The following is a 13,865-nucleotide window of genomic DNA, read 5'->3' as shown; positions in this document are numbered from 1 at the left end:
TCATAAATCCAATCAATGTACATTATTAACACAAAAAAATCAAATACAATCTTAATTAATGCACCATTCACTTAAAAGTTTTTTTCTTTTACATAATTCTTTTTGTGACATTTCACAGCATTTCCTAATTGTTTACCATAATTTCCTGTGTATCATCCACTCCGGGGTATAGCCGGCGGAAAGTCAATTAAGGCATTTTTTTACAAATAAACTCAGGATAGCCCACACTGGCAGATTGCCCATGAGCTATACGTTGTTGAAATTAGTTACTAAATCTGCTGTTTCAATACAAATGGAAACATTTAACAACGTATAGCTCGCATTTTTGTTTAATTTGGTAAAAAAATCCAGATAGCCCGCACTAGGCATCTTTCAATGTAAAAAATCTTATATAGCCCGCCGGTAATAGGCAGGAAATTACGGTATATTATTTTTAACACTTAACAGCTGTTTCCAATATTCTTAAAACATTGTAGAGTTGTCTATGTATGTTTGCAGTTGTTCTTTGGATTAAAAAAATTTGAATAATTGGTTTCAATAGGGGATGACATGTTATTTTTCTGTCGCCCAAATTGTATTCATATCGACTAGTATCTAATATAATAGTTCAATGCTAACATACACATTAGTTATGTTTAACAGCTCGGTCAACACTAAATATGAGATATCTATGTGAGACGTCTGTAGTTAAATCCCTGGCCTGACCCCACTGTAGACTTTTAGTATGCTCATATAATGAGATTCATTTACACATGATTTTTGAGCCATTTTATATGACAAACTATTAACAACATAAATATACTGATTAGAGTAGCTGATGTTTCCAGGACAATCTTAGTTAATAGAAAATTTATCTTCATATGATATTTCAATATATTAAATTCATTAAGTATATTTATATCTTGTTTTTAACCTTGGAACAACAACAAAAATTAAACAGACACCTTAAACAGTTTCATTCCATTGGAAAAAAATACAGACGGATAAGAAACCATATTGCATAAATAATTTATATGGAATACACAATTTCATCAAAATCACACCTTGTACCTTATCAAGATCACTTCTGATTTTATATGTCAGGTATAATGTATTGTTACTATACTTCTAGTAGGTTAACAGTTTCTGACTTCTCGTATGGGGACTAAGACCACTTATCAGGCCTGAGAATGGAATAAAGTCATGAAAAAAAGAAATAATTTAAAATCAAATTGGTCAGAGAAAAATCATGAACACACAATCAATTTATCAGAGATAAACCATGTACATACAATCAATTTATCAGATAAATGGTGTACATACAATCAATTTATCAGAGATAAATCATGTACATACAATCAATTTATCAGATAAATCATGTACATACAATCAATTTATCAGAGATAAATGGTGTACATACAATCAATTTATCAGATAAATCATGTACATACAATCAATTTATCAGAGATAAATGGTGTACATACAATCAATTTATCAGAGATAAATGGTGTACATACAATCAATTTATCAGATAAATCATGTACATACAATCAATTTATCAGAGATAAATCATGTACACACAATCAATTTATCAGAGATAAATCATGTACATACAATCAATTTATCAGATAAATCATGTACATACAATCAATTTATCAGAGATAAATCATGTACACACAATCAATTTATCAGATAAATCATGTACACACAATAAATCTATCAGATAAATCATGTCCATACAATCAATTTATCAGAGATAAATCATGTACATAGAATCAATTTATCAGAGATAAATCATGTACATACAATCACTGCATATTTTTATTTTCTGGATACAGTACCTTTTATTCAGAAACAATTTCTGTGTCATTAATGAAGAAAATTACTATTATCTCAGACTTTTCCTCCAGAATAATGTTTCACTATACTAAAAAATGAACCAAAACATTGATGTAAGATGGATATCTAGGCTAGAGCAACTGTATATAGTACCCTACAGTTATCTTCTAAGACATGGTTATAAACACAAGGCTTATTTACATAATTTGCTCCCGATGTTTTATTGAATCAGATGATAAAGACAAATTGATATTGGTGTCAAAAATGAGCACATTGGATATAATGTAGGTAGAATGTGACCACCTCTGTTTAACGCCAACCCGTACTGTAAAAATGGTACTTATTAATACACTGAATGAACCGATGCAATAAGCTAAATGAACTAAGGGAGATAATTAGAAAACCTGACAGCAAAGTAGAATTTATACACAGGACAGACATCTAAAATTGTATTAAATAAGATTACATCTGCTGAATCATCAATAGATTACAATTTTGTTTATATATATTTTTTAATAAATTGATCGTTTATGCATGACTATCATTCATTAGCATCCACAATCTGAACAATAAACAAAGGTTAAATCAAAAATATCATCATCAATCAAGGTGGTGAAACAGGCCTTGAATCCCTTACCTGGTGACTGACCATCTTTCTTCAAAGAGCTCCACAAAATTATAGCAGCTATATACTAACCTCTATACTTTGAGAAGCTTAATAAAATGTACCAGTTGAGATAAACCTCAACATGGTACTCCATACCAGGTGAGATAAACATCACCATGGTACTCTATACCAGGTGAGATAAACATCACCATGGTACTCTATACCAGGTGAGATAAACATCACCATGGTACTCTGTACCAGGTGAGATAAACATCACCATGGTACTCTATACCAGGTGAGATAAACATCACCATGGTACTCTATACCAGGTGAGATAAACATCACCATGGTACTCTATACCTAGTGAGATAAACATCACCATGGTACTCTGTACCAGGTGAGATAAACATCACTATGGTACTCTGTACCAGGTGAGATAAACATCACTATGATAAACCATATGATGGAGAAACACTCGTTAAAGATCAGGTTTATGTAACGTTCCTCAAATCTACTTAACATATAAAAACATTTACGTTAAACATTTTACAACATTTATTATGACATACACATATCATTATGAAATAGTACTGTAAATAGGTATGAAAAAAATATAAAAACTCAAAACAATAAAATGTAAAATTACAAATGAACACAAGCAAATAATTAATGCCATGCATAATACATGTGATCTTCAATTAATAAACTTTATCTTATTTGACCCCTAAATATGGAGTACTACCATTACTTAATTTGAGAAAGAGGGTGTATTTTCAGACTTGATACTAAGGGTGGTAAAGTGTAGTCTAAATATAGAACACAAATGTTTTGATCACATGACTAGCATGTTCTGACATGTTATATGGCCATGTCATAAATAATGTGAAAATACTATTGTTATAGAAATAACATTGTGATGACATTAAGTATTTGTTAGGTAGTGGAAAACGTACTCTTCAAGTCAAAATTAGTCTAATAGGGAAATGAGAGCTTTACCTTATATTTTTATGAATATCAATTAAGTGATACATTTGTGTCAATGAAATAGGAAACTTCTAAGCCATGTTAAATACTTGAATATGTCCCTTGTCAAAAATCTAGTGACAGATCAAGTTATTAAACTTAATTGTATCTTCACATTGACACATATACAATCCTGTAAATATACTGTCATCAACATTTCCATAGGAAAATATTATAAGATTAGACGGAAGCAATGTTAGTTCAGGAACATTCTTCAAATTCTGTATAAAATGACTTTCTTGGAAAAATTGTAAGTTAAAGATAAAAACTTTACTTAACTTGGTACGAAGAATATTAATATATATAAATGTTTATATTTCAATTTTCAAGGATTAATGAGATAAAAATCCCCCAAAACCTTTTCAAAGTGTAACCTTATTAAACAGTGATTTACAAGATCTAGGTCTTACATTCTATATCGAAATAAAGCACAAAGCCACTGTATATTATGGCAAGACGAAGTTTATAATTATGTCAACATGTATACAAAAAAAAAAAAAAAAACATTCTATCAAATATGCAAATAGATAAGTGCATAAAATGTGCTCAGTCTTTTTTTCAAATTTTAAATTACATGACAACTGTTTAATTAGTATGTAACAAATGTCCTGGTTATTGAACTGTGGGGTTGGACAATCAGTTTAATGTGGAGTTACATATGGAACAAAGTTTACAACAAATACAAAATATCTTAAAACATGTACATTATTAATAAAGTGTGATTGGATGACTGACTATGTTCACAGTGATGAAATATATTTTGTAAAAAAAAAATAAAAACCTTCCTTCAAGGTATCATGTCTACTGGAGATTCGAATAGTGGTTACTTACATCTCCCTACTGAAATTAGAAATGAAGTAACTTCAATGCTATTTTAAATGCAATCTGTGAGTTAGATTCCAGCTGTGTAGGTGAAAGGAGAGTGTAGTAACCATCACACCACTTGACCTCCCCAATGACTCACCTGACCTCCCCAATGACTGGCCTGACCTCTCCAATGACTCACTTGACCTCCCCAATGACTCACTTGACCTCCTTAATGACTCACCTGACCTCTCCAAAGACTCACCTGACCTCCCCAATGACTCACCTGACCTCCCCAATGACTCACTTGACCTCCCCAATGACTCACCTGACCTCCCCAATGACTCACCTTACCTCCCCTATGACTCACCTTACCTTCCCAATGGACCTCCCTAACTAAGTACCTTTCATTATATTTGTTTATACATACATGTGTTTAATATTGACATATTTACAAAACAATCACATATTGTAAATTTAAAAAAATGTCGTTTTCTTTTTTTTTTTTTTAAATATTGATCTTTCATTATTTGTTTGTCATTATTTTATGCCCTGTACAATAAAAATCACAACAACCCATCTGTATAGTAAAATAATGGATTAAACATAAAATGCTCTATCAAATATTTTATATATTACACATAATAAAATATGTACCAATGAATATAATGTAGAAATACCTTAACATATCACAAACCTACAGCCTATAGCACACAAATAAAACAAATATGGTGGAATTTAGTTGTCCCTTTCCCTAACTAGGACTAAAACAAAAGGAAGATCTGTCACCTGCATTGTGACTTTGACACTGAGTAGTGTAGGACCTCTTAAACAATTAGACTCACCTTTGAATGTAGGCCTCTTTAAATTCTACAGATTTTTGAGGTTGACTTGTCATTAACAGATATAACTCCTAAACTCTAGAGGGACTCCAAAGATAGGAGACATGTATCCAATAACAACTAGTATCTTCTAACCTCTGACCTCTAGTCCCTAGATAGTCTTCTGTCTCACCTGAAAATACTGACAATAGAATGACATAAACACTGCTGGTGTTCCCAAAAGGTCGGGGTCCTCCACTGTAATACCAGTTTACTGAGAACCAGTAAGCTCTTATATGCTATAAAACCTATCAAATGACATAATTTCTCAGGTAGTGGAAAATAAATTTCACATCATTTGAATGATTGAGGGGATAGAGTCACTAGTAACTGCAAATAGTAAAATAACTAAATAATGTAGCTGTGTGAAACCTTCCAAGTATGTTCTAAACCTACAACTAAATATGACACTAACTAAACACACAATGGGCGACTTCGGTTGGGACTCGAGAGTCAACTATTTATCTTAGTTAGGCTGTTCCTTCTAATGTGATTACATATGTGTATAAACAACAACAATATGCTTCCAAATGGTGACGCATGTGTAAGCGAAGCAAAGTTGCTGTAGTCGAAAGTCTTTTAACCCAGGGTCGGACATGGGTTGATAGAGTAGGGTCATATGACGTCACTATAGTAGGAACTCTGGATGATCTATTGTTATTAGAGTAAGTCGAGTCTCAACTCGAGTCCCAACCGAAAGTCGCCCATGGATTGACAAAGGGAGACACACTATGATAGACCAAGGGAGACAATTTTGTTTTGATTTTGCTGCTATAGAGGGAGGTAGTCTGCCATAGTACAGAATTAGTGGCACAGATATTGTTGTCTTCCTGACAGATTCTCCATTAACTGAGCTGTCCCCACCTAAAGTACTAATTGACCAAAGCTATCACCAAACATTCTTACAACGAATGCAGATCCTGGAATGGTAACTGGGAAAGTGTCATTTTAATGCTAGAAAAATATCACCATTTTCACATTTATTTTTATCGGCTAAAAACAATACAATCACAGACAACACAATTGATAGCCTAGTTATTTATAGACTGAAGTTGCATGGTTATAAATAGATCTCCATGGAAATCTATGGTTTTGAATAGATCTGAACAAAATCAACAATTCACATCTATTTAAAAGTGTCAAACAGTTCGAAGTGACCAGGCATGTCTCTTCAAACGTAACATTCTACAATATCTTACATTAATTTCAAAATAGTCTACAACAATGTTTAAATCATTGTAAACTGCCATTTCTACCAATGCTATAACAGTAATACGGAGGACCCTTGCCACACGGTTTTCCTGTCCTGCTCTCAACAGCAAAATTATCTTAACACATCTGTATCACAAATATGTATCAAGGAGTTGATGAAATGGTAGAAAAAATCATTTCTCATTAAAGAGAAATGTTTGACATGGTATAAATATGATGCCAAGATGATGAAAACTGCAGGAAAGTGTCTGATCATGTCAATAGACAGAGCATTCCTTCAGATACTGTAGCTGTAGCTTTGAAATGCTCCTGAGCTGAGGCATGGTACAGGACAAAATCTGGATTTATCAAAGGAATGATTTTGATGGTGGAGTTTCGTATTCTATGACCACTACAGACTATATACACGGTGATGATGGACAAGGCAGATCCTGGTCAAGCATCAACAGCATATTTGTTATTAAATAATTTGCCATAAGGTGTAAAGAACAAAGCTTTTGTATTTTATGAGCAAATATCTAAACACTGTCTAAAACAGTTATTAAAGGCATACTCTAAAAAATAAGAGCTCAAAATTAGTATGGAATTTTTCTTATATAAGATTATTAACTATTTCATTATCTTAAATGATTGTGACTTCAAAAGCACATGCATGACATCCCCTTAAAACTTTAGGCTACACCTTGAAAAATTGTTTTGGTAGAGGAATTTTAAACAATTTCTAATTTTAGTCTTACTTGGTATAGTTTCTGACAACTAGTTTAGTGCCGTTTGACACATGAAATATTGCTCTTGGTTACAGCTCACTGATGCTGATACTGTTGCTGCCATCCAAACTCTGTTCATCCATAGTATTATATTCGTGATCTTGTCATAGTTCCTGTGCCTTCCATCACCTATTTTGGCTCTGGGGGATAGGGTGATTGTCCCATTGGGGCTCCATATGGGTATGGGTTTTGTGTGGCATCATTGTAACTTGGTGGCATCCCCTGGTAGGCCTGCTGTGGTGGAGGATATGCCTGTGGTCCAGTAGGGTAGGGCTGGGAGGCTGGTGGATAGCCTTGTGGTGGAGGCTGAGGGTAGCCCTGTGGTGGAGGCTGGGGGTAGCCCTGTGGTGGTGGAGGCTGGGGGTAGCCCTGTGGTGGTGGTTGCTGATAGGGAGCAGGGGGGTAGGGCTGAGGAGCTGGGACAGGGGCCGGCTGGGCAGGGTAGGAACTCGGGGGTGGTATCACAGTAGCCTGCTCATTTGGTGAGTTGTACTGAAAAATATCAAATTTTCAACATTTTTAACGATTTCAATGAAAATGTTCTATTCACATTAAATATTCTGAATCCTTTGATTTACCTGGTTAAGTTGTTATTACTAAATGACCAATTATCCATTTCTAGTAATACACATCCAGCAAACATCTGTTTGTAAGGATCCAGTACCTATATTGGACCATCATTATTACTTACTATACCCTATAAACCTTACTCTTTATATACAAACTTTATTACTGTACAACGATTTCAAGGGTTGTCTGAAGACAACATAGTTCGCTAAGTGGGTTGAAATTCATAATTAGTTTTTAAAAGTAAGTCAAAAGTCACAGCAAAGGTAAGCATGTCCCCAAATGTAGTACCAATGTGAAGGTCTTATCACAAGGAACACATATCAAATACCTAAGCTGTATCCTCATTATCATTAAAACAACACTGTTATACTTTAACCTAGCTGTCTATGGACGCCACTGGCACTAGGGGTATAGCAATAGTTTTCCTGGACTTTGAACTGACGAGGTAATAAATCAAGTCGACCCAAAGGGCACCCTTCTTCTTTTCTGTTCTTTTCATTTTGTTTTGGTAACCGTGAAGTAAAAATTCTCACTGCTGAGTTTTAAATTGTCTTTTTAATGTGAGGCTGTCATTTGACTATTTGAGAACTGTCATGTGATAGAGACTTCTGATATGCCACCAAGTTTTTCTCCTGGTCTACTTAAAATTACATGACAGGCACTTGTTTTTCTGGTCAGTCTCAAAAATTAAATATGCAACAATATATGGACAACCTACATCTAAAACTTGAATAAAGATTTATGCAGTAATCATTGAGAAACAGCAATAATATTTTTTGTCTGAAACCAAGATGAATTTATCACTAATATAGGCCCAAAACACTAGGATATTAATGTAGGAAGCCCAGAGATACCCCGTATTCCTTCCCACATCTGACCAGCGAGTCAAGTCTCAGCTGTCTTGAAATGGTACAATATCCACTGAACCACTCAATTCTGTTATCTCAAACACTTATTGCAAACTCAACACTACTAGTCCTATAGCATTTTTTTCTATGTCATTGTCAATGATACTTTAAAAGAGCAAATTTTACTTAACTTAAATTAACAGAACTTGTATGGAGAGGAATAAAAATATTGCGTATTACAGTACCCTTACCTTGATAACAGCACCATGAGAGGCCCTTCGACGACGCCAGCACACAAATACTACTGAAATGACAGCAACTACAACAATAACAGCCACAATGATCCCCGCGATTGGTCCGCCTGACATCTTGCACTCATCCGTGGAATCCCCACACTGGTTATAGCCGTCACACTCCAATGATTTAGATATACACTGGCCCCTCTTACAGGCTGTTTCTGATGATAAGCAGGTCCCTGTCAAGAATACATACCCAATGTTTCAAGTTTTAATTTTCTTAATCATTTATTCATATGTACGTATAGCTGTAAGTGTGTACACAATTAAATGTCCCCTTACTAGCTTCTGAACCTGAGGGAAGTTTTGTTTAACTCAGCAGTCAGCAGGAGAGTATGGGTTCCTGGTTTGATTTCCAACATTCTTATTGTATAATTACGACAGATGAGGTGTTACTGCTACTGAACGAAGTCGTCCAACATTCTCATTGTATAATTACGACAGATGAGGTGGTAATGCTACTGAACAAAGTCGTCCAACATTCTCATTGTATAAGTCGTCCAACATTCTTATTGTATAATTACGACAAATGAAGTGGTAATGCTACTGAACGAAGTCGTCCAACATTCTCATTGTATAAGTCGTCCAACATTCTTATGGTATAATTAGGACAGATGAAGTGTTAATGCTACTGAACAACGTCGTCCAACATTCTCATTGTATAATTACGACAGATGAAGTGGTAATGCTACTGAACAAAGTCGTCCAACATTCTTATGGTGTAATTACGACAGATGAGGTGGTAATGCTACTGAACGAAGTTGTGAAGACACAAAATTACATTACTACAGTATCTAGCTATCCTACAGTTCTAGAGAATTACAGGATAGGATTAAATCTCAAGACCGACAGCTTACAGTATATGTACCCCTATCGAAAATGTTACATATGAAAATATCCATTGCCCAAAACACTTAAAAAAGGATTGTAAGAGATTATAAATGCTTACCAGCATACTAGCCAAATATCTTCACCCTAGGCCCTTGGATAATGAAGTTGGTTGAAGATAATTTAAACGGCTTTTCTCTAGTCATCAAACTTCTAGTACTAAACATTAGCCAGCTAATATTATACCTTTCTATTCTACATTTTGTTTATTTTATCAGATTTTACTTGAGTGACAATCAATTTTCTTTCCTCATTTTTTTAAGCATTCTACATCAGCATGCTACCAGCCAAATCTTTAGAGCTTGTTGCTATAGAACCTGAACAAATTTAAAACAATACAAGTACCTAAGAAATATTGATAGGTAAGAAATTTTGTATTTTCACAATTTCTATTTGCAAGACTGTTTAACTTAATACCCTTTATTTTGTGTTTGATCTGTGAATCCTGCCTTTTACCTTCACAAATATTTTCAAAATTTATCACTTTACCTGTATGGAAGGAGGTGAAGATAAGACTGAATCCATCGTCGGTGAAGAAGGAGTCGCTCTCAAACAAGAATGTCATATACCTCTGTGTTGTGTAGAAAGCTCCCCTTGGACGTCGCTCCCCACACAACTTGTACGTCAGACCTTAAAAATGACATTAACATTATGAAGCTTTTCACCATACAAACATTTCCTTGCTTTCCAGTTCACCTGTCCACTCTAGTGAATGGAAGGAATATACATAATTATACCAGGTAGTTGCCAAAGTGTCTAATAGCAACAATCTCCAGTCTGCCATTCTGTGTTCTGTATACAGTAGGATTGGTAAACCTTAGGAATACACCAAGGTTAACCACTTTGTAGACATTTGACAGAGAAGTTCCAATACATTCATTCTGTATAATAAACCTCTCATAAAAGGCCTCAAACACTCAGTGACCTGTAAAAACTCAGATATTTACTGTACATAGATGGTCTCTAAGGACAGGTAATTATGCAGGTATGTCCTACATATATTTATTGTATATAGATTGTCTCTATAGACAGGTAATTATACAGGTATGTCCTACAGATATTTACTGTATGTCCTACATATATTTACTGTACATAGATGGTCTCTGTAGACAGGTAATTACTGTATATAGATGGTCTCTATAGACAGGTAATTATACAGGAATGTCCTACTGATATTTACTGTATGTCCTACAGATATTTACTGTATATAGATGGTCTCTATAGACAGGTAATTACTGTATATAGATGGCCTCTATAGACAGGTAATTATACAGTTATGTCCTACAGATATTTACTGTAGATAGATGGTCTCTAAAGACAGGTAATTACACAGGTATGGCTTACAGATATTTACTGTATATACAATGGTCTTTATAGACAGATATATTTACCATATACAGACAGTCTTAATAGACTGATAGACTGTTATAGATAGACTGTTACTGTCAATGTTATCATTTCAGTGGGTTTTATTTCGTGATTTTTAAAGGTAAACTACACGCATGGCAGTTATTTCTGTGATTTTTTTCTTCTGTTGCACATGTTCCATTAATATCACATACATCACAAAAAAAACTGTTGGGGAAACATCTGCAGCTGAATGCCCATTGTTTACTTAGTGCAAATTTCCCCCGTGCGTGAGTTTCACAGTATTACATGTACACAGTTGCACTAAATGCCAATGTCATGCTTGACTCTTTGTGGTAAACTTGTGGCAGGGCACTTAAACCCTTGAATTATTGACTTCCTCCTGCCATTCCAAGTAACTAAGTAACTTAGATGTTTTAGTATTCTGAAACTTACCACCAACCATATTTGCTGACGAGTCCCTGCCATCATAGATTTGCAGTCTGTCTCCTTCACAGCGACCAAACACCCCAGTTTTGATGTCAATATCACGGAATGTGATCATGATGAATTTGTTCAATGGCGCTTCTATGGTCAGGTAACACCTCATGTTGCTTTTGTATTTATGCCATCTGGTCAACTTCAGTTTGGCCGACTCAATCCCTAAACGGGTCATATTCAATGTCTCACTACAATGCTGGTCCATGTAGTCTGTAAACATAAAACATTTCCTGCTCTCAATCAGTTGTATTTCTGGCTGTTACAGGGACTTCAATACAGGAAGACATTTTAGAACAACTCTTGACTTATGGTCGAAATTAAATAACAACAAGTATAATCAATGACAGAGAGGTTCATTGGTGGTAGCCACCTCAAATTGCCTCAAAAACCTTTCAGGACATAAAACCTCAATACTAAATTAATGCAGTTTATACACAACTAAAGATATGTAAATGAAGTAGAATAAAAATCCAAAAAACTAAGCTTTGATTTCCCAATGTTTGATCCAAAACATGGGAAAATTCAGAAAAATTCAAATACATGTACACTCAATGGTGATTTTATTATGCTTAAAGATCTAAATATATATCTTTAGACAGCTACCAACATATCTCCATTCCCTAGCCACAGTATCTATCCTCTGTCTGATGAAGTTGAAACTCATAGCTCTGGCAGTAACTTTAGTTTTGACACAGAGTCTGTAATACTTTCAAACACATCTTGTAGACACTCCATCAGAAGTACTTGAAAATGTAGAACTAATCGTCTCTGGTCCGATCTCTGACTAATTTATTCTCAAAAATAGAACTTGATAGGTAGTGCTATATTGCCACCCTGTGACACTGTTAAATTTGAGTTTTTATCAGTTATTTTCGCTGACAACGCATCTCCTACCAAGTTATGGACTATCTTTTGATGTTAGTGATCTTCAGTCTTCAATCAAGACTTCCACTCTTAGGATAAGGTTTATGTACTGCTTAGAAGTAACCTAACAGGGGCCACTCTTGTTTAGGATAACTGATAGTGAATTGGTCAAATTCCAACCAATATCCATTGGTAGCAGTAATATCAATGTGGCTATGCTAAAATTCCCATACACCCATGATTTGGGTCAATGGGAAATGGTTTGCTAATCAGTCCTCTCAGACTCTCGTACTGATAGACTCACAACACAAAAACACACCAACGAAAGATTTCATGTTCGCCTAATTATGAAGAACCACAGGTAATAAAGATTGAAGCATACAATGCAGACAGTGTACACATGCATGTATAACAAGGGCCCAATGGGCCCAAATCGCTCACCTGCAATGCAGTGATCTTTTCATATATGGATCCTGCAGTTATTTGAAAGCATGCTACAGGACCAATATAATGTCTCTCTGCACTTTGGCTTTTCACTAAAAGTCATTTAAAGATTTAAGCATACTTGATCGACGTGACCTTGAATGAAGGTCAAGGTCATTCATTTGAACAAACTTGGTAGCCCTTCACCCCAGCATGCTACAGACCCAATATCAACTCCCTGGGACTCTTGGTTATTGAGAAGAAGTTGTTTAAAGATTTTAGCCTTTTTGACCCCTGTGACCTTGAATGAAGGTCAAGGTCATTCATTTGAACAAACTTGGTAGCCCTTTACCCCAGCATGCTACAGACCCAATATCAACTCTCTGGGGCTCTTGGTTATTGAGAAGAAGTCGTTTAAAGATTTTAGCCTTTTTGACTCCTGTGACCTTGAATGAAAGTCAAGGTCATTCATTTGAACAAACTTGGTAGCCCTTCACCCCAGCATGCTACAGGCCAAATATTAGGTCTCTGGGACTCTTGGTTATTGAGAAGAAGTCGTTTAAAGATTTTAGCCTTTTTGACTCCTGTGACCTTGAATGAAAGTCAAGGTCATTCATTTGAACAAACTTGGTAGCTCTTTACCCCAGCATGCTACAGGCCAAATATTAGGTCTCTGGGACTGTTGGTTATCGAGAAGAAGTCGTTTAAAGATTTTAGCCTTTTTGGCCCCTGTGACCTTGAATGAAGGTCAAGGCCATTCATTTGAACAAACTAGGTAGCCCTTCATCCCAGCATGCTACAGACCCAATATCAACTCCCTGGGACTGTTGGTTATTGAGAAGAAGTCGTTTGAAGATTTTAGCCTTTTTGACCCCTGTGACCTTGAATGAAGGTCAAGGTCATTCATTTGAACAAACTTGGTAGCCCTTCACCCCAGCATGCTATAGGCCAAATATTAGGTCTCTGGGACTCTTGGTTATTGAGAAGAAGTTGTTTAAAGATTTTAGCCTTTTTGA

General features: G+C 35.2%; 1 protein-coding gene across 2 annotated transcripts; it reads right to left on the bottom strand.

Moving 5' to 3' along the window:
• Positions 1–204: 204 nt before the first annotated feature.
• On the bottom strand, positions 205–11,987 carry LOC117338060 (abnormal cell migration protein 13-like). 2 transcript variants are annotated; one of them, XR_004534956.1, is made up of 5 exons: positions 11,518–11,987; positions 10,204–10,344; positions 8,782–9,005; positions 2,596–7,604; positions 205–2,561 (listed from the first exon to the last, which is right to left on the bottom strand). XR_004534956.1 is itself a non-coding variant. In XM_033899243.1 (4 exons), exons 1-4 carry the CDS (start codon positions 11,780–11,782, stop codon positions 7,242–7,244), a joined length of 993 nt encoding a protein of 330 aa, XP_033755134.1. In that variant the 5' UTR covers positions 11,783–11,987; the 3' UTR covers positions 205–7,241. The 2 variants fall into 2 exon arrangements, 1 of the variants encoding a protein (XP_033755134.1); XM_033899243.1 differs by having other exon boundaries at positions 205–7,604.
• Between the last annotated feature and the right edge of the window lie 1,878 nt (positions 11,988–13,865).

This window comes from Pecten maximus, chromosome 11 (assembly GCF_902652985.1).
Source record: "Pecten maximus chromosome 11, xPecMax1.1, whole genome shotgun sequence".
NCBI classification, from domain to species: Eukaryota; Metazoa; Mollusca; class Bivalvia; order Pectinida; family Pectinidae; genus Pecten; species Pecten maximus.
This window is presented reverse-complemented; position numbering and strand designations above follow the sequence as displayed.